The sequence below is a fragment of the Microcaecilia unicolor genome, chromosome 1, assembly GCF_901765095.1.
Source record: "Microcaecilia unicolor chromosome 1, aMicUni1.1, whole genome shotgun sequence".
Classification (NCBI taxonomy): domain Eukaryota; kingdom Metazoa; phylum Chordata; class Amphibia; order Gymnophiona; family Siphonopidae; genus Microcaecilia; species Microcaecilia unicolor.
In genome coordinates, this window is record NC_044031.1 from 135,253,005 (window position 1) to 135,276,188 (window position 23,184).

The following is a 23,184-nucleotide window of genomic DNA, read 5'->3' on the forward strand; positions in this document are numbered from 1 at the left end:
CATGGCCACACAACTTGCCTTCATGCGTCTGCTGGCCAATCATGCTTCTCAGAACATTACTTACCACTGCAAGAACAGCATTGCCTACAAGGATGATGAGACTGGCAACCTGAAGAAGGCAGTCATTCTGCTGGGCTCCAATGATGTTGAACTACGAGCTGAAGGGCAACAGCAGGTTCACTTTCAGTGTGCTTGAAGATGGCTGCACTGTAAGTAATACTGACATGCTGATTTTCTCTCTAGAAGAAGTTGTCAATATACATGTTATTGATCTGAAAAGTTGCAGAAAGTCAAGGGGAATCCTACAGCAATCCCACTGGTTTCAGACTAAGAGGTCCTTTTACATAGCCATGGTAAAAAGTGGCCTGAGCTAGTGTGAGCATGTGAAATTAGGTGCACTGGACCCTTTTTAACCGCAGCTGGGTAAAAGGCCTTGTTTTAATGGGGCAGTAAATGGCTATGCGCTAAAATGAAAAGTAGCGGGTGGCTATTTACTGCCTGAACCCTTAACGCCACCTATTTAATTGGCGGTAAGGACTCACGCACTACTCCTGCGGTAATCAGGCAGCGCGTGGCAATTTGGCCACGCTGCCGATTACCACCGGGAATACCCCCCACGATAGAAAACAGAAAATACATTTCTACAATGGGAAGCAGCGGTGTGCCAACTTTGAAACTACCGCAGGGCAGCCATGCTACCCCTGCAGTAGGGTCGATTTGGCGTGTGCTACCCGCATATTAGCCCTACCGCAGCTTAGTAAAATGGCCCCCTAGCTAGGAATTTCCACAACACTATACAGCAGTGCTTCCCAATTTTTGTGTGGCTATGACCCCATGATTGTGGCTAAATAAAAACTGTGTGACCACCTGGAGATTCAGAATAATGGTGCACCTATGAAGAGCCCACCTAGGTCCTGACCCCAAATGTGGGTTTGTGACCCCATTTTTTGTCCTGACCTACAGTTTGGGAAGCTCTGCTGTACAGCCTTTAGCAGACGACAGCGGTTCAGTTTATACCGTGACTCCCTATTGACAGACTCAGTGATCTGCAGGTGAATATCATTATTTCACAATGGTGTTATGATATCCTCTTATGAGGGGGACAGACTCGGATCAAGGGATACACTGAATAGCCACCCAGTGGTAGTGTAAGCACAAATCTAATATCAGAATTCAAGAAAGGATACTTAAATATCAATCCAGGCACGTAAGACTTTCAAATTAAAAGGATCAGATGCTTTGGAACTGACAAGAAAAAAATAAAGCAAAGAATCTGGAATTGTTAACTCTTTATGGAGCCCTCAAAATTTTTACTGCCTGCCACCAATCACCCTTCGTCCTTCCGCCCAACGCTTTTCCTCCATCACATACCACTGGGTTTCTTCTTATGATTCATTTATATTTTCTGACAAATGTCACCTTTTGCTCTTGTTGCTATGAACTGAGGAGCATTAGCTCCCAAAAGCTAGTCAAAAATGGATTATTAGTCCAATAAAAAGACATCACATCATACTTTTGATTATATAGGGTTAAGCAAAGCAATCCTTGAAGCTAAGGCAGAGAATAATGACTCTGAAATACCGGCAACAGTAAAGGATAATAGACTATATTTGTATATAAATATCAGAATAAGTCAAATTAGATTATTAGATTTAGGCTTTTCCAAGGAACAAAACTCTTCTGTTTTGTGCAATGCCAAATAGAAAAATTACTTGAATGAAACACAAGCCATCTTGAACAGATCTCTGTGTTCAGCTGCTGATGAAAGTCATGCTATTACAAGACACATTAAATAAAATGTGCATATTTACCAGCTCCTTATAAAAATTCTGTTATGTGTCAAACTGCATTTCATGTTTAATATATTTTAATGCCTTATTGCTTAATTGCAGAAACACACCGGCGAATGGGGCAAAACAGTTATTGAATACAGAACAAATAAACCATCTCGCTTGCCCTTCCTCGATATTGCACCTTTGGACATTGGTGGCGCTGACCAGGAACTCGGAGTGGACGTTGGCCCAGTCTGTTTCAAATAAATGGACTAAACTTAAATTAAGAAATATTCTCTCTCTGCCATTTCTTTGTTTTTTTTATACTGAAAGCTGACTCCTTCCATTTCTTCTGTCATCTACTTGCTTAAACTTTGGGCAAAAGAGGAGGAGTAATCGGAGCATTGTGCAATGCAATTTAATACAGCCCAAAAGGACTCGGAGGTCTTCCAAGATTTTAACACCATGTTGTGGGAAATGTCAGCCTTTGTAAAAAAAAGAAAAATAAAAATAAAGACCGTGAAAGTTTGCACCACTTGTGGCCTTTGACTATCTTCCAAAGAGGAAGTTTAAAACCACAACTTCCAAAAGGTTAAACTACCTCATATGCTTATACCCAAGTGTGATCCACATCCTTGTTAGGTGCTTCTACATATGAATCAAGGTGCTTCCAGTTTCAGTCCTGATACAAAGGTGCTAATTACAGTCTTACCGCTTTCAGATACTTGAAGAACTTTGATGGTGCTAGCAGCATTTAAGAACCACTTTTCTGTATTAAGTTGTATTGTTCCTTTGCAATTTGTTTCCAAACCTAATCAGGATATTCTACCTAGCCCCTTGATTAAGCATGTGGATCATTTCCCCCATCTTTGTCCTCTTCCTTAAATTCAGGGGTTCATCTTTTTCCATCTCATTTTCATCCTCTTGGATGGGTAAAAAAAAGAAGCATCATTTCTCAAAATTTTAATTGTACCTATTTTGTATATGTGAGATGTTTAAATAAATTGTGAAACAAATTGAAAATAAAGCATGTCCAATGTTCCAAAAATAGTAATTCGGTGAGTAAAGTTCCTTGCTTAAATGCAGTTGCACCAAAATATATGCATTAATATAGTTTACCTGCTTCTTTTTTAAGTTAAAAAAATAAGACCAGGAATATTCTCATATTGTAATATTCTACATTCCCACAACCTCGTGACCTGCATTGCATTAACAATTTAACTTTGATTAAGCACTGTTAAATGCACAATGCCGATACCATCAGGCATGCATTTTGCTGCAGGTATGATTTATTTGAATCATGTAAAATATTTAGCTGTCCTGCTTTGGTTTTACAAAGGCAGGGGGCTTTATAACTATCTCAAATGCTATTTAAATCCAATTATATATTTGGAAGAAAACTAGTTGAAATACATGAACATTCTTCAGCATTTACTGAATTATCACGCATCCCAATTAGGTTGGTTGTAAACTGTACAAAGACATTTCTTCTGCTCTTTCAGTGTTTTTGTTTTTTTTTAAATTGATCAGTAATGAACTTGTCTGATTTTCAGGATCACAAAAGTTGTTTGCATTATTTCTATAGGCTTATTTGTTTGTTGCCAGGAAATACAAAGGGATTATTCAAACCATAATGCTGAACTTCTTAATGTGCATTATGTCTATCACATTTTACTTGCTTAGCCTTCTGTTTTTGGTTTAGTTTATCATATGCAAGGGTCCTTTTTCAAAGGTGCGCTAGCATTTTTAGCTCATGCTAAATGTTAGAATCGCCCATAATTTCTATGGGTGTCATTAGCGTTAACACGCACTAATGATTAGCGCGCCCTAAAGTCGCTAGCTCGTCTTTCCTAAAAGGACCCCACTGGAATTTGAACCATTAATTCTTTTCCGATGTTGTTTGATAATGAGAGTAACAGGTTAATGCAGTCATAGGTAAGAATGCTATGCAATTCTGGTACCAAATATATCCCCCTGTTTACTAAAGCTTAGCTCAAGTTATCTGCAGCAGGGCCCATTGCAACAAAGGTCCAAATAAAATCAAAGAAACGTTTAGTAAGTACTTAGATTTCCATAAATTCCAACTACTGTTTTAATTGGCTTTGTATAGAATTGTAGAAATTTATTTCTATGAGGGTGAGGAGTTAAATGGAGAAAAGGATAGGGAGAAGGGGAAGTGAGAGAGAGACAGAAATTCCTGATTTAGCTGTAGTTACTGATTTCAGCTGATGTTAAGACTAGATATGCAATTAACCTTTCTTTCAACTACAACAAATAGAACTATATTACTTCTTATTTATACCAAGCTTTAAACTGTAATGAACTGAAGCATTTCCCCTGACTAATTCTTGCATGTTATTTGCCATTTCAATCCAAGTTCTGTTCTAATGTGTTGGCCTTATAGCATAAACATTCACAGTATTGTAAAAGTGACCAGCATGGTCTTCTGAAACATGAAACCTTGAAGATTCAGAAATATTGATACAGTTTAAACAAAAACAAACTAGTTTTCAATTTCATAACTCATATGTTGAAAACTGAAGTGAAAGATACAAAACTATGGGGCCCTTTTACTAAGCTGTGCTAAAAGGGACCATGCGCTCTGATTAGCATGTGAGTTTCCCCAAATGCTGAGGCCACTTTTAGCATGGCTATAAAATGGCCATATTTCCATTTTTCCTATTAAAGGTTCAGGCACTAATTTCTAAATTAGCAGGTGGCCATTAGCACATGAGCCCTTAGTGACACTTATTTAGTAGGCTAACAGGTGTCGCTGTCGGTTGGTGTGTAGCTGTGCTAACCAATTAGCGGTGGGCACACCTACTCTCTGTCCCCCAAACACGCCCCTGGCACTATGCGCCAGGCAAACGTGCACAGATGCCTGAACTACCACAGGTTGCCTGAGTGCACCGCATCGTGGTGCATTTTGGCATGCGGGAAGCACGCACTAGTGTTTACTGCCGCTTAGTAAAAGAACCCCTATATCAGCAAAGACTTTCTGAACAGCATTTGAACTAGCATCCTCAGAGCACACAAGCCTTCCACCACATCAAGGTAGTGCCCCATAGAGAGATTATAATTACTCTTATTATTGTGACTTCACACTGCTAGCCAGATGCTCTTGGCTGGATTTGGCACTCTAAATATCGAGTTCTTCCCGAAAGCATAGTATATTCAGAGGAATTGGTGCAGGATGTGGGCCGTTCTAAGCAGCACAGCCTTCTGTAGTTGATGGATAGTGATTTTATCAATGGCCAGTGCGTTTAGATGTTATTCCCGGTCTTTCAATACTGTTCCAAAAGTGCCAGTTACTACAGGGACAACAATTGCAGGTTTTTGCCAGGGCCACTCAATTTCAGTCTTGCTATTTCATGACCTTCTTCAACTGTTTGTCTTCAACATGGCTGTCTCCTGGTATTGCCACATCTCTCACCCACACCTGATTCTTTTTAACCACAGTGATATTAGGTGTATTGTGTGACAAGTGTTTGTCAGTCAGTATTCTGAAGTCCGAGAAAATTTAGCTTTTCATTTCCTACCATGGTTTTCATTTTGTGGTCCTATTACATTGTGGTTACAGGCAAATGACACTTTTGATAGATATTCCAGGGTATTATGGCCACTACTTTGTTGTGTCTCACCTTGTAGTCAGTCTGGCTATCTTTTTGCAGCCAGTGGTCCACAGTCTCCTTGGTTGCTTTGCAAAGGAAGCCCTTGTTGTCAGTGAATGTTTTATCAAATTCAGCCTTTATTGCATTTGTTTGAAGTGTTTGTCCCTGTGCTGCCCTGACAAATCCTTTGGCTCCTTTTTCATGGTTCCTTTCTTCAGTCACTGCCACATTATGGATTTGTCAATTTTTCCTTCAGTGTCTTTAATATACTGTCCATGGAACGGTTATGTACTATTTTTCTTCTTGATTTCTTACTTGTTCATGTCTGTAGACCTGCTTGGCTTCTTTGGTCTGAAGTAAGCCTTGTTGATTTACTAATTTTATTGCATCCTATTTACTATTGTTAATGTAGGCAACTAGGCCTTGTTTCTCCTCTTCCACTGTTTGCAGCACTTGCTGTGCTGTGAGGAAGATAACGAGGAAGATAACGCTTGTCAACATTACTACAGAAATACAGAACATAGTTGACAGTTACAATGTTTTTCAATAATCCAAAGTTTCTAGTCCTACTTAGCCCAATTTACAATTCCTGCACTGTATCTAATGACAGGTATGGCCCAGATGTTGATAGCCCTAATAATATTTCCACTATTGAGTTTAGCCTTCAGGATTATTCTAACCCTTCTGATATATTCTTTGCTGATTGGGTTCTTTATCATCATCGTCATCATCATTATTTTTAAAGCCTTCCATGAATTGTGTGGTTGAGCCTGAAAGTGTTCATGTGGAATAGGCCCAGCCCATTATATGGGAAACAGTTTCTCCAGTAAGTTACTACAATCTATGAAAAACACCACATCTTCACTTGAAATTTGTGCATGTGGTACCATATGAGAAAAAAAGCCTATGAACTTTAGGGAAATTTTGTTTACGACATGCACAAGCGGTCTACTAGATTTTCTGAAATAAGCTAGCATTCAACTGACTCTTAAGAGTCTATTCTGGACCCTTGGTTTGTATCTAGTCTTGTACTAGTGGATAGTTTCATTGAGAAGGTGGTGTTAAAATGGTTACAAGAGTTTATTGGTGGTCATGATTTTTAGATGCCTACCAATATGACTTATGGCTTGATTATAATCCTGAGATTTTGTCAGTTTCCATTTGTCATTTCCTGTTTCATTATTTGGAGAAACATGATACATTTAGACATTCAATACAGCTGCATAGAAAGGTTGAAACTGAATTAGTTCAACCATATTAAAGTAATTTGGAACATTTTATCAGGCCATTTTCAGCCTATTCAGGGAGAATTGGATGTGTCTGGTTGGATTCAGGTGCAATATCCAGATGATGTGGAAGGATATGGGGATGGGTACCACTATAGCAGTATCTTCTCATTCGTAGTGCCCTGTGCAGCCACATGGATCACACATCCCAAATGCTGACCCTGAGCTGATTCAGGAGTTGTGCAGCAGAGCTGTGTTTGGGGAGTGAAAACAGGGCAATTGCCCTGGGCCCCATTGCCACAGGGAATCTGTAACCTGGCCAAAGTGAAAAAAAAAAGTGGGGATAGGGAATAATGATACAGATAAAGAGTGAGGAAGGAAGAAGAGGATCTTTGGTAAAATCAGAAAGAAAGAGGGATGTTGTGTTGGAGTCATCACTATTACTAAAGGAGGGGGTGTTATGTCAAAACTAACGCTACCAAAGAGGGTGCCAATTTCCATTTTTGTAGTGGTCACTGGTTAACCTACAACCAGCCTGTGAGGGGATTTATAGAACTCTACCCTCACCCTTAAGAACAGTCCTGTAGACAGCCTAAGCCACCTTAACAGCACTAGTCCCGCCCAGGAGGAAGTGAGCCAAGAGGAGGGGTGGAGCTTAAACCAGGAAGTATATAAGGCAGGGCCTGACTGAGGTTAAGCTGAACCAGAGAGAAGACGGAATTGAAACCCCAGTGTATGCCACCACCACCTATGCTTAAGAATTGTAACCTGGCTGAGGTAACCACTTTTGCTTCTCGTTTGAGACTGACAAGCCTTGCTCTCAGTACTCGGAGATGAACTGAAAAAGACTCACAGGCTGTGTTTTGGGTAGGGCCTCCCTACCAGCCACAGACTGTGTTCATGCCTTGCCAGCCTGAGGCCTGCATAAGACTGCTTATTGAACTACAGAGGTATTCTATCTTTTGTTCCTGGTCCTGTGATGTAACAGGCTTCATGATTCAATTAAATAAACACTTGTTTTCATTTATATCCCTTTGTCTAGCTGTGTTATTTCACAGGCCCACCCTCAACCCTTGCTCAGGATGTCACACAGCCCTGCTTCAATTCCCCAGCTACTGACTCTGAGACCACTACAGCTTTAGCAGTACACAGTGGTTTACACAGTAGTTTGATATGAATGCACACCTTTGGGTCCAAGGATCTTCCACTCAGAATGAGATCTCTCACATTTTCGGACTGAAGGCAGAAGCACTACATACAGCTATGTTTCTGGGATTACTGATTTACTGACTGCTGACTCCACAGCTTATGCATGCAGGTGGTAGAGCAGCTCTAAAAAAAACTTCCTGGATTTGGAACTGTAGCTGTCCATCAATCTGTGAATGCTGGGACACTGATGGGATGAGATAGGATGGGATGGGAAAACAGGAATGGTGTCAGGGAATAGAGATGTTCTGGGCTGTAGGGAAAGGGAGCAGGAAGGTGATCTATGCAAGTGAGGAAGGGACGGGTGAATAAAAATTTGAAAGGTAAGATGAATCTAATGAGGAGGGATGAAGTTTGGATGAGACTTGCTTACAGGGGAGGGGCACTAACTAGGGATGGATGAGGGTGAACCTAATGGGGAGAACTAGTAAAAGACAGAGCACAGAAGAGCAGGTGAGGTCAGGAGAAAGCAAGAAGCAGAGAAGTTTAGGATGGGGGAGTGGAACAGTTATGGATAGTGGTAGTACTTAGCATCCTACCTCCAAACTACTACTACTACTATTAAACATTGACTAAAGTCAAACTATGTATAGGGAATAAAAAATGATGGAAAATAGGATAAGAAGGAAAAAAAGAGAAAGCAGAGATTAAGAGAAGGGGGTAAGAAAGAAGAGGGGATGGTCTGGGAGAACATTTATGGTGTACACAAGTTAGGTAGGGAAGATGGGCTGTTATTGACAAGTAGGGAGAATGTGGGTGGTATAGATGAGTGAGGCTGGACTGGAAGACAAAATTTCAATGTGGTGTAGCGACTGTGGGAGGGAGACGGGTAAACTGGTAGGGATGAGTTGGGTAAAAAGCGAGACTGGTTGCACTTTTGGCCATGAGTTTTTCTCTGTGTGTACTACTTGAAATGCTCTGCATTTAAATACAATCTGGCCACCGTGCTTTGTTTTTCTTTTTACAGACATGGTAATGTGTGGGAGAGGAAAAGACATATTTACCTGGTTGAGATCCTGCACCCAAGATTCTGTATGTTCTTAAAGACAAGTTCTTGATGAATGCTAAGTTAGCCAAACAAATGAAAAAAGGATTTTTAAAAACTGTAATTCCAAACTGTATGTACTTATCTGAAAGTTGCGATATGGCCTATTGGTCTTGAACCCTGTAATTAGAAAAATAGAAATACTGTTCACATGGTTTAACAATTTAATCTTTAATTATTCTTAAGAGAAATACATTTAACCTTTTTTAATGTTTAACTCCATGGTGGGTGCCGGATTTGTCTGTGAACCCTTATCCTTTGGTCATGACTCCTTAGCATTAATTGCTATTGTTTGATGTTATACCAGTGGCTGTCACAAGGGGATTACAGGATTTTTCAACTAGTCCACCTTCAAAAGTGAGATCTAACCTTCAAAGTATCATGTAAGATCAGAGTGTTCTTGTAATTTGGTTGTTCTTGCAAGAAATCAACATTATACTGGAAGCTGTGAAGCTGGGCCTGCATTGTTTGAATGGCATCCACTAAGTCCTTTCAGCCATTAGATATCCTGGCTGCTTTTTCCAGCCTAGGTTACCCTGTAATCTTGGGCTGGCACAACATCTCAGGGAATGTCCCATTAAGGGTACATGGTGCTCACATGTAAGGTGCACTTGTAGAGGCTTGGACATCAAGGAGGAACAGGAGCCAAAGAGCAGCACTGAAGGGCCAGATTAGGAGCAGGAACCAAGAAGCTGAGCTGGACAGAATGGCTTAGATCAACAAGCAGGAATTAAGGAGCTATACTGGACTGATAGATATAGAACAAAGGAGCTGGGAGGTCAGGCATAGAGCAGAAAGAAATGAGCAGCTACTCATATAGGGTCTCTTTCATAGAGCGGCAGTAAGCCCAAAGTGGGCTTACCGCTCGCTCCTCCAGGACTACCGCTGGCCCAATAATACTGGTGCCTTTGTAGGTGGAGCTCAGGGACTGGTTGTGGAAGAGCAGGAGCAGAATGGGACAGGAGGATTGGAGGATGGGAACTGGGAGACAGCAGAGATTTTGAGACTATTGCAGAAAGTAAGCACTCTGGAACAGGGATGAGTGGAGACTCTAATTGTTTTAGGGGGGGGGAGAGGAGGAAGAGAAAGGATTAGGAATGCTGAGAATGGGTGGGAAAGTGGATATGGAAATAGAATTGAGAGTAGAGGATGGCAACTGAGCAGTGATTTGAAAGAATGTTTGGAAGTTGGTTGTTGTGTATGAGTATGATGCTATGACTTAGGGTGTGAGATGGTAAAAGAAAGAGGCAGAAAAGTAGGGACGGCTTGAGAAGTGGTGTGGATGACCTGTAAGATTGGAAAGAGAATGAGAGGCAGTGAAAAGAGATGGGAGTGCAGTGGAGGGGTGAGAGAGGAAATATATTGTGTGTGTTTTGGTGGGAGAGGGACAGGGTCGTGGCTGAAAACTGAGTGAGATACCAAGAACTCAAGGATGGAGTAGGTGAACACATAGGAGGCAACTTTTCAGAATTGTTGGGGGTGCTAAGCCCAATGGAAATAATCCCTCCCTGGCCACATACAACGAATTCTCTCAATTTGGGGGGGGTACTCAAGCACCCACAGAGCTGCTCCTATAGGTGCACAATACCTTGGAGGAGAGTAGGAACTTGGGATTATGCTAGGAAAGCTGTGGTGACTAAGGGATTGAATGGTAAATTAGGTAAGGAGGAGAACGGGATTTTGGGGTTGAATGGAAGAGTGGGTGGAGAAGAGAGATTTGGATTGGATAGAGGGGAAGAAGGCTGGTGATGAAGAAAATGGCAAAAAAGAGACCAGATCAAGACAGCTGGAAAAATAAAATAAAAATAAAATAAAAAAAAGAAATTTTATTTTAGTTAAGTGACTGGAATATGCATCTCTTATATATTTGTATTTTTCACAGTACAAGAGGTAATATGTTGCTTCTCCAGTGTTGCAATGCACAGAGATTCAAGCTTATTTGGGACCCCATTTCAGTTTTGTCTGCACATTTTCTAATGTGATCATTTATTCTGTATTTGATGAGGACCCATCTCTGTGTTCTGCATGCATGACCAACTTGAGGGATTCTGCTAGCATGTAGTTTCTGTATAGCAATTTGGCTAATTCTGTTTTCCAATAATAGGTATAACTGATATCCTAGTACGGAGGTAGGCAACTCAGGTCTTGGCATGCCACAAGGCATTCAAGATGGATATCTTGAAACCTAAATGTGCTAGTAGCACCCAAGGACTGGAGTGTTCTACACTTGTTCAAGTACCTGCTGTAATAACTTTCATAGGCTAAGTTGCTGAGTTCTGGCAGTTAGTGCTGTTTTGGTGTGGTAGGTTTAGATACCGAGTCTTTTTTGTAGAATTTTGCATTTCTTCGTAATATTTATTTATTTATGTTAATTTCTATACCGTATCTTATTGCAACTGCAAAACAGAACGGTTTACATATGTATAAAAACAACTAATGTATACAAATAAACAAACAAAGGAATTCCATTCATGACAGGAAAGCACAGCAAATCAGAATTAACTACGTAATAAAAAAAAAACAATTCAAATTAAAAATCTAATATACAGTTAAGCTACCCTTTTTTTTAACCTTATCTCTTATGCTAAATTCTGTTCTACATAGCTTGTAAAGAAGAAGGTTTTCAAAAGTTTTCAGAAATGGATGTAGGATTTCTCTAATCTGATCTCCTTTGGAAGGCCATTCCAAAGGGCAGGGGACAAATAGAAAAAAGCTAATCTCCGGGTAGATTCCCATCTAGCCTTAGCAAGAGGGGGAGTAACTAACCTATTATCTGTTAGGGATCTAAGAGTTCGCAAAGCGGTGTAAGAAATTGTTAAATTCGAGAAGTAACTAGGGTTTAATGCGTAAAAGGCCTTGTGAGTCAGAACAAGAGCTTTAAACTTAACTCTTGCTTCGACCGGGAGCCAATGCAGACGATGCAATAAAGGTGTTACTCTGTCATCCCTCCGGGCCCTGCAGATCATACGCGCTGCTGTGTTTTGACTTCTTTGTAATCGCTTTAAGTTGGCTTGAGTAATCCCGGCATATACAATATTATAGTAATCTAAACGTGAAGTAATATACGCAGATGTCAGTGTTTTGAGAGAGTCCTTACTTACTGAATTTCTAACTGACCAAAGTCGCCTCAGATGGAAGAAAGATTTTTTCACTACATCGGATACTTGTTCCTCATAAGTCAATGCGGAATCAATAATGACCCCAAGATATCTAAAAGACTTAACTGTAGGGATATTCTGACCAAATAGCATAGGTACCACAGAAGGACATGTGCCTTGCCCTACTATCCAAGATGTTATAGTCTTTTATGGGTTCAATACCAACTGATATGTTGTCAACCAGTCTGCCACTTTATCCAGACATATTTGAATTGGTGTAAGATCTATGTTTGATGGTCTAACATAATGCCTGGTAGTGGGGAGAATGTCTATCACTGTTGCTGTGGTGATAACAGATGATGGACCTAGTATCAGCATTGATAGAGACATTTAAATATCTCTAATGAGCAGAAGGCTGGCCTCTTTCATTTAATAGGAAGATCTGTAATGAAGGGTCATAAGTAAAGCTTGTATTCTTAGATGTTTATGAATTGCAAATTTAGCTGTTTATTTTCCAGCTAATTAGGGGTTCCTTGAGGGTATAAAAAATCAGTGTTTATCAGTGTTTTCATGCCAAAGGTGCTATTGCTTGGTACCTTTTCCAGTGGAGACAGTGAAGAGAAGGCACAAAAACTAGGTCCAGAACTGTAGGAATAAGTGGCACAACTACTCTGCAGGAGCAACCAGCAAGCCATTATGTTAATTGTATTTGTTTTGTTTGGAAAAAAGCAACTTTTTGCCTCCCTGCATTTTTCAAGCAAGCACCCTTTCTCTTTGCTTGTGATATGAGCTGGATCTACAAGTAAAAAAGCCTCCAGAGATCTGCATCAATTGGAACAAAGGACATCAGGATCAGAAACTGCAAACTGAAACCATCACTACAACTTGTGAGTTAAAGTTTATATCTATAACTTGTATTGTCTCTAAACAGTGGTGTACCAAGGGCGGGGTGCTGGGGGCGGTCTGCCCCGGGTGTCAGCACTCCCACTGCTTCCGACCCAAAGACCGCTGGCACCGCAGACCCCAGTCCCCACCTGCCTACCCTCAGCTCCCTCGACAGCCCCCTTCTCTCTGCCACCCAGCCCCCTGCACTTTAAAAATCTCGGAATCGGCGGTACAACGCCTCACATCTGCCTGTGAAAGAAGCAGATCGCCTCATCATCGAGCCTTCCCTCACTGTGTCCCACCCTCCTCTGATATAACTTCCTATTTCTGCGAGGGCGGGACACAGTGAGGGAAGACCCAATGATGAGGTGATCTGCTTCTTTCACAGGCAGGTGCGAGGCGCTGCACTGCCGATTCTGAGATTTTTAAAATGCAGGGGGCAGAGAGAAGGGAGCTGTAGAGGCAGCTGAGGGTAGGGAAAGGGAATGGGACTTATATACCACCTTTCTGAGGTTTTTCCAACTACATTCAAAGCGGTTTACATATTATATACAGGTACTTATTTGTACCAGGGACAATGGAGGGTTAAGTGATTTACCCAGAGTCACAAGGAGCTGCAGTGGGAATCGAACCCAATTCCCCAGGATCAGAGTCCGCTGCACTGACCACTAGGCTACTCCTCCACTCCTTGACTGGTGGTGGGTACTGGGTCGGGGGGTGCTCAGATGGGTGAAGGGGGCTGGAGCTGGAACTAGGGTCTGAGAAGTGGGAAGGAGGGAGAATGGGGCCATGCCTGGGGCAGGGGCAGGTGGGTCTGGGGCTGAAAAGGGGGGCAGATGAGAGAATGGTCTGGGGCTGAAAGGGGGGGCCGTAATGCAAGGCAGGTGTAACTGGGGGCTGAAAAAGAGGGTAGGTGGGATAAGGGGGCTAGTACTGGAACTGAGGGCTGAAAAGGGGCAGGGACTGAAACTGTGAGGACTAGGGACTGAAAAGGGGACAGGAAGAGTGGCTGGGGCTGAAGCTCGGAACTGGTGGGAGAAAAGGACTGGAGCTGAAACTGGGAACTGGTGGGATAGTGGGGCTGGAACTGGGGGTAGGTGGGATAATGGAGCTGGAACTGGGGGCTGAAAATAGGGGGCAGAGGGAGAGAGGGGGACAGATCCTGCATGGAAGGGGGAGAGAGAGAGAGGGAGGGCAAACCCTGGATGCTGGATGGATGGGATAGGGAGGGCAAATGGTGGATGGAAGGAGCAGATAGAAAGGGCAAACAGTGGATGGAAAGAAGAGAAAGGGCAGACAGTGGATAGAAGGGCGAGAGAAAGCAGACAGTGGTTGGAAGGGGAAAGAGAGATGGCAGACAGAAGCAGATGGTGGATGGAAGGAGCAGAGATAGAGGGCAGACAGTAGATGGAAGGGAGAGAGAGGTCAAAGAGTGGTTGGAAGGGGCAGAGAGAGTGAGAGGACAGACACTGGATGGCAGGGGAGGAGAGAGAGAAGGCAGACACTGGATAACAGAGAGAGAGCAAAATCAGATGCTGGATGGAAGGGAGAGAGTGAAGAGAAGATGAGGAAAGCAGAAACCAGAGACAACAAACTGTAAATAAAACATTTTTTCTCTATTTTTGCTTTAGGATAAAGTAGTATTGTAGCTGTGTTAATAAATGTTTATAATAGAACATGGAAATAAGGTAATCTTTTTATTGGACTAATTTTAATACATTTTGACTAACTTTCTAAGAACATAACCTCCTTCCTCAGGTCAGGATAGGATACTGTAACAGCAGTCTACTGTATTGACCTGAGGAAGGAGGTTTTGGCCTCTGAAAGCTAAATGTATTTGTCCAAAAAATGGTATTTTATTTTCTATATTTATTTTATTTCTATTTGTTAATTTGTAAAGTGGTGATTGGTATTTGTTAGTTTTTTCAAATTTACATCTGCTGTCTTTATATTTTGCACAGTACTAGGGGACATTTTCTGTTTCTGTGGTGTGTTGCATTGTATGCAGAGTCTGGCATCTTGGGGGTTCAGTTAAATTTTTGTCTACATGGAAAGTTTATGACTTCTTATTCTATAGTGGATTAGGGTGTATCTGTGTCTCTGAAAAAGACATGGCTTTCAGTTGGCATTGACTGTGCAGGATCGATGATCTATACTGTCCTGGCTGATTTCATTTTACAATAGGTGAACTGATGTTCTAGTGCTTACTGCAGTGTTTAAGATGCTTTCCTTTTCCCTGTGTGACTCATAGAAATTACTGTTTATGGTATGGTATGGTAGGATTGCTCTATAGGTCCCGAGTGTTTTGTGTTCTTGGTATGCCTAGTACTGGATTTTGGAGGGGGGTGTTAAAAAATTACCAGCCCCAGATGTCAAATACCCTAGGCATGCCACTGTCTCTAAGTTTGTGATATCTTGCTAAAGCTTCCTCAGCTTTAAAACTTCCAAATAATTTCACAGGAATGAAACACAGCCATTTGATGTATATCTCTAGTAAAGTGCCTGTTAAATATTAGATACTGGACTTTAAAAACCAAATTACCTTGTTTCAAGTTTTAAAAGTACAAAATATAGGTAGAATTAGCTGACTGACTTCATATCTCATTCTAAATAAAAAGTCTTTATTGAAGCAACAACAGAGCTCCTCCTCCTGGGAAGCTGATACTTCAAAGTGACTCAGAACCTCAGCAAGCACCATCTGCATAATTAACACACCATTGATAACTGCTGCCAAAGGCAAACTGTCTTTTGCTATACTCTGAAACTCTACAAGTCTGCATGCAGTGAATTCTTAACCAAGAAAAGAAACTGTTTAAGTGAATTTAGAAAAAGAACTAAACAGTATTTTGAAGCAACATTTTTAACCGAATAAACGTATCTAAGAAAAATTATCAAGTTTTATGGAGATCTAAAAACAGTACTGCGTTAGCATTGCTCTTAGCTGCATTCCAAGGAGTGTTTAAGGTCAATTACTCTCCTTTGTCTTTCAATTACCTGAACTGCTCAGCTCTCCTCCTCTTCCCCATATCCATTGCATACTGTAATTCCAAGCCTGCAACTTGAATAAAGAGAATTATCTGGATTTATAACCATGAGAGCTACACTGTGGCCTGCCATCCCGCCCTTAACTCTCCTTTCACAGCTATACGACTGGCTATGGAAGAATGGCAGCTTGAAAGAGGAACACAAGGAGTACTTAAGGTCAATTATTCTCCCCTGTCATACAAATACCCATTACAGCTATGTACTTGTAACCATAATTCAAACAGCAAACAAAAGAAATTGACAATTCTATAACATGAGAGCTACACTGTGGCCTCTCGCACACTCTAAACTCTCCCTTACTGCTGCACAACTATGGAAGAATGGTGGCTTGAAAGAGGAACCCTACCTAATAACAGTGAGTCATAGCATCATTTTGGAGTCTGCCACAACAACACATCCACACCTCCCCACCTTATGAGCTCCTGAGACACCATGACCTCTCCTCACCATCGGTGGCTTCTACCCTCAGGAAGGACTCTGTTCTGAAGTCTTTAACAGCGCACATTTAGGACTGATAAAGAGTGCTAAACCTGATTAAATCAGCTCCAAAAGCTATCAACATGAAGTAGCTCACATGGATTTACTTAGCACTTTTGAGCATGTCAGGCGGCAACCTATCAGATAACTTAGTGCCTAATCCTATCCCCGTAATCTATAATCCGTCTAGAAAACACTGTACTAAGAAACACCATAAGTGTAATGTCATATACCTGCTAGACAATGCCAATATATACCATCAGAACACTACTATGGTTTCAGATCAGAACCAAATGGCTAACATTCGACAACTTAAAAAATTCGTTACCTTTTGAAATTACCCAAAAAAGTCTCCCCTTTGGAACACAAGTCTCAACTCACTCCTGTCCCCACTATATACAGTATATCAATGCCAGATCTATGGGAAACAAGGCTCTCTTACTCAGGGATCTGCTAGAATCTTCAGATCTGGGATTTCTGTTTATCTCAGAAACATGACTCACAGAAGCTGATAGTCCGATATTACCTCACATCTATCCACCCGGTTATGGTATTCTTCACTCTCTAAGATAGGGTAAAAAAAAAAAAAGGTGGACTTGGTCTTATGTTTAAGAGTTTTTTTCTACATGTTTTTAGTTAGTTCTGGGGTTTTCCCTGAACTTGAACATATGCTGTGCAAATTCTGTGATGATTCAAAAGAGGCAAATCAAATCTCCCTGCTCCTCATTTACCGCCCTCCAGGAGCTTGTCCAAGGCAGAACCTCAACTTGTAGAGATTACTTCCTCTGCCATGTCCCAATTTTCTAGGATTATCTTTCTGGAAGACTTAAACCTACACTTGGAAAATGATGCGGATACCAATGTCTACAACTTCAAATCATTCCTGAAGGACTGCGAACTAACTACATTCTCCGAGGATGCAACTCATGAAAAAGGTCATACGTTAGACTTCCTATCCTAATATCTTGATCAGTTCATTCAAATGGAAGCCAGTACCATGGTCTGACCACTTCCAACTGGATTTCACCATTGATATCTGTATGTCAAACTTAACCAGGCACAAGTCCTCCAAACTCATCTCCGCCAGAGATCACTTTCTGGTCTAAGCTGACAGATTCCCTCACTACCTCATCTCTTACACATGGTTCGATCAAATCCTGCTGGGATACCAAGGTGAAAGCCATACTATACAAAATTGCTCCATTTACCACTAAAAAGGTCAAGACATCCAGAAATTCACCACGGTTTAAGAGGAACTATCCATCCTAAAAAGGGAATGTCAATGCCTTGAAAAGCAATGAAGGAAGAACAAAGATACTACTGATAAATCCAAATGGAAGTCAGCTTTGCGATGCTACAAAAAGAAAGTAGCAGATTCAAAACGCCAGTACTATAGCAGCCTAATAGGTCAAGATGATCTTGACAACAACCAAAATTTCTCCTTAGTTAAAAAACTAGCTTCCACTAATGATGATGAACATTCACAGAAAACTTGTTCCACCACCCAAGACCTAGCTGATCACTTCGCCAATAAGATCCTCCAAATTAGGTCTGAACTATCTAGAGCTACTCCAGCAGAGGAAAATAGTCCAACCTGTAGTTCAACCTCAATCGCCGGAGATCCTACAATCCAAGAACTCAAAACTGGGAATCTTTTCACCCCTGAACTGCTAAGACCACTTTGCTAAGTTTGGTCCAGTCTAGCAGACTGAAAGAATAACTGATGCTAGTGTCACCGTTTCAAAAGGCAATTCAGTCAATAGAAACAGAGTAAAATAAAACATAGAAAAGAAAATAAGATGATACCTTCTCTATTGGACTAACTTAAGTCATTTTTGATTAGCTTTTGAAGGTAGCCCTTCTTCGTCAGATCAGAAATAAGCCTTATTTCTGATCTGATGAAGAAGGGCTACCTTCGAAAGCTAATCAAAAAATGTATTGTTAGTCCAAAAAAAAAAAGGTATCATCTTATTTTCTTTACTATGTTTTATTTTATTCTATTTCTATTGACTGCTTTTAGAAGTGGACTAACACGGCTACCACATCTCTCTACTCAAAAGACAATTCAAAATCAAAAGATTTTCAGCTCTCTATTCCCTGTACTTGGAGTTAAAATATGGAACTCTCTACCTATTGCCATCAGAACAGAAAACAGCTACCTTAGCTTCACGAAGAGGCTAAAAATATTTCTCTTCACAAAGACTGCTTCATAACAATCCATTGACTTCTACCTCCTAGTATCATCAATTATCCTTTCCTATAATGTTTTTGGTCTCATGCATCACACCAATGGTCTTTAATTGTTCTCATACCTCACACTAACATTATCGGCTTTTGTCTCACCTAGAATGTAAACCGCAATGAACCCTGGAAAGGGGATATTAGATGTATACAAGAATTGATTTGGATTATGTCTAGGGTATGTGTTTTATCTCTTCTTCTGGATTTGAACTATGAAAGCTCTGACACAGATAATAAGCCTGTTTTATTGCAGATAACAAGAGTCAGTACAAAAATAAAGCTAGCATGCAAAAATATATTTCTCTGGCAACAAATGAATCACTAAATAGATCTAATCTGGAAAAATGCAATAATAAGCCCTGAGAGTTACAATGATTGTTTTTCCTAAGAGAAAATTATACACTACATATCAGCACAAGTAAAAACGCAGCCCTCACACATGCCAATTAGCTCCGACTTTCCTTTTTCCTTTCAAAGAAATATTTCTAGATAATCTAAACCATAGAAGAGTTGCAAACTCGCCCTGTGAGTCAATGAGTCTCAGGTAAGATTAAGTTCACTCTTCCCTCATCTTTAGCTGGTTTTCAACAGTGAACCAAGTCTGCCTATGCAACTTGGTCCAGAATGAAAGAAAAGGTTCTCCTCTCAGCCAGGAAGGCCAGAGTTCATTGGTTTATGGGGTCGCAGGTACCATAAATCTCCTCTTCTTGTGGCTGCAGTGTCTTCTCTGAGGCTGTACAAACAACAGTCTTTTGAGAGGCTCAGAACATAGTTTTGTTGTGGAAGCACAGAGTCTAGTGGGTCAGACAGGTGCAAATCCACTAATTCCATCTTGCAACTCATCAGAGTACCTGTCTGATGGCAAACAGAACAGGAACAGTGTCCCTGACTAGCTGAGACTCTGAGTATCCACTGCCTCAATCTGGAGTCTGATACATCCATCCAGTCTACTCAATGGTCTTTCTTCTGGGCCAGGGGCGTAGCTACGGGTGGGCCTGGGTGGGCCCAGGCCCACCCAATCTCGGTTCAGGCCCACCCACTTTGTCCTAATCCTCCAATCAGGAGGATCTTCTAGGTGCTAGATAGGCTGCAGTCGCTTGTCAGTTCTGCCGCTGCACAGCTACATAAATTTAGGCAGCCGGCACTGGCAGCAAAAACAGACAGCAGCTCTCCTACCTGCGGTAAGTTCCTTAATTTTTTTGTGATAATCCGGGTCGCAATGGAAGTCGGTCGTTCTAGCGCCACTGCTGTGCTGCTGCAGTTCTGTGTTCTCACTCCGAGCTGGCTTGCAGTCTATTATATTTTCTATTCTAAAGCTAAGGATTGTGTTGCGATATATCAGGTCGTATTGGACACGGTTTATAAGTAACATTTGTGCGCGCTCACCGCTCGCATGCTGGTACAGGCTGCTGATATTCTCATATCTGACCAGGGCGCCTGGCTTGCCTCCCCCTCCCCTGTTCTCCAATGGCATGCACAGAAAAATATGACGCCAGTGCTGCAGCTTGGCTGGCTGGGTGTCCTCCACTGTGCCAGCAGTAGCTGGAGAAGTTATTGGGCCCTCGCTGGCTCACTCGATCAGCCTTGAGTTGAGCCCCTTCCACCCAGGCCTCAGCCCTCCCCCGCGGCCACAGTCACAGGAGCTAGCAGCATATGGAGTACAATCTGCACACTGAGTGTATATGGTGTGCATAGGAAACTGGAAAACTGAAGCCCAGCTGCCCAGGTAAAATAATTTTATTTTTTATATATATATTATGTACAGTGTAATGCTTATGGTGGGCTTCTGGGTGGGGGTGGAAAAACATTTTTCCCCTAGGCAGTGAAGGGGCAGGGCCCACCTTCACCTAGAAACCCACCAACAATAAATTTTAATATTGGTGGGTTTCTGCGTGGGGGTGGGCTCAGTGCCCAGTTAAAATAAAAAAAAGGTTGAATATTTAATAAAGGTGAGTTTCTGGGTGGGGGTGGGCTCTACAGTGCCCAGGTTAAAATAAATGTAGGCAGGTTTCTGGGTAGGGGTGCAATCTTCAGTGCCCAGGAGTAAAAAGCAAAACGTTTTTTATTTAACGCTGTTGTGCTTCAGGGTGGGGGAGGGGGAGATTTGGAAGGGCAGGGGATGGGTAGAGAGGTAGGACAGGGCTATAGGGATGGGTAGGGGGTAGGATAGGGCTAATGCCTAGCTATGGGAAGGATGGTGGGGAAGAGAAGGGCTGATGCTGGGCCACGGGGATGGATGGGAGGGGGGTAGGGAAAGGAAGGACTACAGGACAAATTTTAATTTTTGGTCCTTTATTTTGTAATTGTTAAGGTTGGTCTGTGTTCTGCCTGTGACTGAGCAGGTCAGAGAGATTCTGCTGGCATGTGCTTTGTGTCAGAATCTATGAGTCTGACTTGTCTGCCTATTCCAATGGGATGTACAGTATATTGCTGTTGTGCATATTGACTGCTGCCTTTTTAAAGGTACTGTTACTGGTGTTCACCTTTGGCTTGGGACCCTTCTGCATTCTAGGCTGGCAGAGAAACCATGTTCAGGTCCAACTGAGCATGTGTGGGAGAGCTGGCATTAGCAGCCCAAGCACACCTGCTGAATAAGTGCTGCTGCAGGCACGCCTCAGGCAGGACAAGTCGTCAGCTGATGGGGCTTAGCATTCCCACCAGCAAAGGTAATGTTTTTTTATTATAGGGGGCAACAGGCTGCAGTTGGAGGGGGAGGGGAGTGACTGATTTGTGCTGTCACGCCTACTTTCTGCCCCAGACACACCCCCTCCAAGAAAAATTTTGGAATATTTTTTAGAGTGTGGTTTGTGCACACACATTTGGACATTACCGCAGGATTCCTCAGTGTATCCTGTGGCAAGCCCTTTTAAGATGTGGTAGGTTCACGCTAGCGCTCACAACAGCTTAGTAAAAGGGTCCCTTAATGATTAAACTAACTGAACTGAGAAAGAACAGAATTTGTACCTTTCTAAAAATCTGGCATCCATATAGTTACTTCTACTACTAATCATTTCTGTAGCACTACTAGATGTATGCAGTGCTGTACACATTATATGCAGATACTTTCTCTGTCCCTAGATGGCTCACTAAGTTTTGGTACCTGGGGCAATGGAGGGTTACGTGACTTGCCCAAGGTCACAAGGAGCTGCAGTAGAACTCAAACCCAGTTCCCCAAGATCAAAATCCACTGCATTAACTACTAGGCTACACCTCCACGCCATATAGTAATGGAGAGACATATTTGTATAAGCTATTATAATGTCAATGTGGATCATAAATAGGTGAACTTGCTATGTTTTTTGAAAGCTATGTTTTTTGAAAGTTGTACTCTGGCTTATATGAGATAGGGAGCTGAAGGAACAACAGACCCTGCCCACCCCTACCCCCAGTTATTGTTATTGTTTTTATATACTTGTATAGGTTCAATAAATAAAAAAATAAACACTAAAATCTGTGTTTGTAAAATGTGATACATTATTACGCATTCCCCTGGATTCTATAATGGTTGCAAAATTTGGCCACCCAGAATGAGAGAGAATGGGATTTGATATACTGTGTTTTACATATTATCTACAGGTACCTATTCTGTACCTGGGGCAATGGAGGGTTAGGTGACTTGCACACAGTCACTAGAAGCTGCAGTGAGAATTGAACCCTGTTTCCCCTTGTTTTTAGGCTACTGCACTAACCACTTGGCTACTCCTGTTTGGGTGCAGATCCCATATCAGTGCCCAAAATAATTAGTTAATGGGCGCCAATAATTTAATTATTGGAATTAACAAGCACTTAATTGGCACTAATTATGATTTGGTTGCCAACATGGCTGCGTGCTATTCTGTAACAATGGGAGCCTAACTTGAATCGTGTGCAAATCAAAAGAAGGTGTGACTATGGGAGGGGCATGGATGGGTCGGGGCATTTAAAAAGATGTGTGCAGTGTTACAGAATAGAGGGGATCTGCACTCAACTTGTACCCCAATATTTACACCAGGTTTCAGCTGGCGTAAGTTCTCATGCCCAAAGTTGATTGCGGAATTCGGCGGTCAGTGCTATTGTATAAAGAGTGCTGATCCCAGATTGCCCTTTATAGAACAGCATAGAGTTCTGAATTTTATCAGCATCTAATTTTCTGTGCCATTTATAGAATTTTCCCCATCGACAGGATATCTCTGAAAGTCCACTTCAAATTCAAACATTCAAGCTGTAATAATTGAAATATCACATCTCACCATTAGATGGCACTCTTCACATGCACTTCTTGTTTTCATATCAAAAGAGGGGCACATGTATTGGAAACAGAAATAATGAATTAGAACCTTCAATTTTGAGGCTGGTGCTGCTGCTCACAAGGTTTAAACGTATACTAATTTAGCCCTTTTTCTGCCGTGTTTTGTTATGCACACCACAAATCAGGGCATGTTGGGGCCATTGACTCGACTATTGTTGACGAGGTCAATAGCATACATGGTACAAATTTGTATCAGCGAAATGGAAAGATATTCTTTCTCAGCAGAAAATTCTATTCCAACAGCAAAATAGTTTTTCTTTTTTCTTTTTTTTTTAATTTTTATTTATAAA

The 23,184-nt window shown here is 41.6% G+C and overlaps 1 protein-coding gene and 1 long non-coding RNA gene across 2 annotated transcripts in view; one reads left to right on the forward strand and one right to left on the reverse strand.

Annotated features, from left to right (window-relative positions):
- Nucleotides 1–2,822, forward strand: part of COL1A2 (collagen type I alpha 2 chain) — an 83,022-nt gene extending 80,200 nt beyond the window's left edge. Inside the window, 3 exon segments of the mRNA XM_030200610.1 lie at nucleotides 2–163; nucleotides 165–209; nucleotides 1,893–2,822. Coding sequence (XP_030056470.1) covers nucleotides 2–163; nucleotides 165–209; nucleotides 1,893–2,039 — 354 coding nt within the window. The 3' untranslated portion in view covers nucleotides 2,040–2,822.
- On the reverse strand, nucleotides 147–22,901 carry LOC115468707. The gene is made up of 3 exons (XR_003941910.1): nucleotides 22,836–22,901; nucleotides 8,820–8,879; nucleotides 147–239 (listed from the first exon to the last, which is right to left on the reverse strand). It is a non-coding gene; the product is annotated as an uncharacterized LOC115468707 (long non-coding RNA).
- Nucleotides 22,902–23,184: the final 283 nt, after the last annotated feature.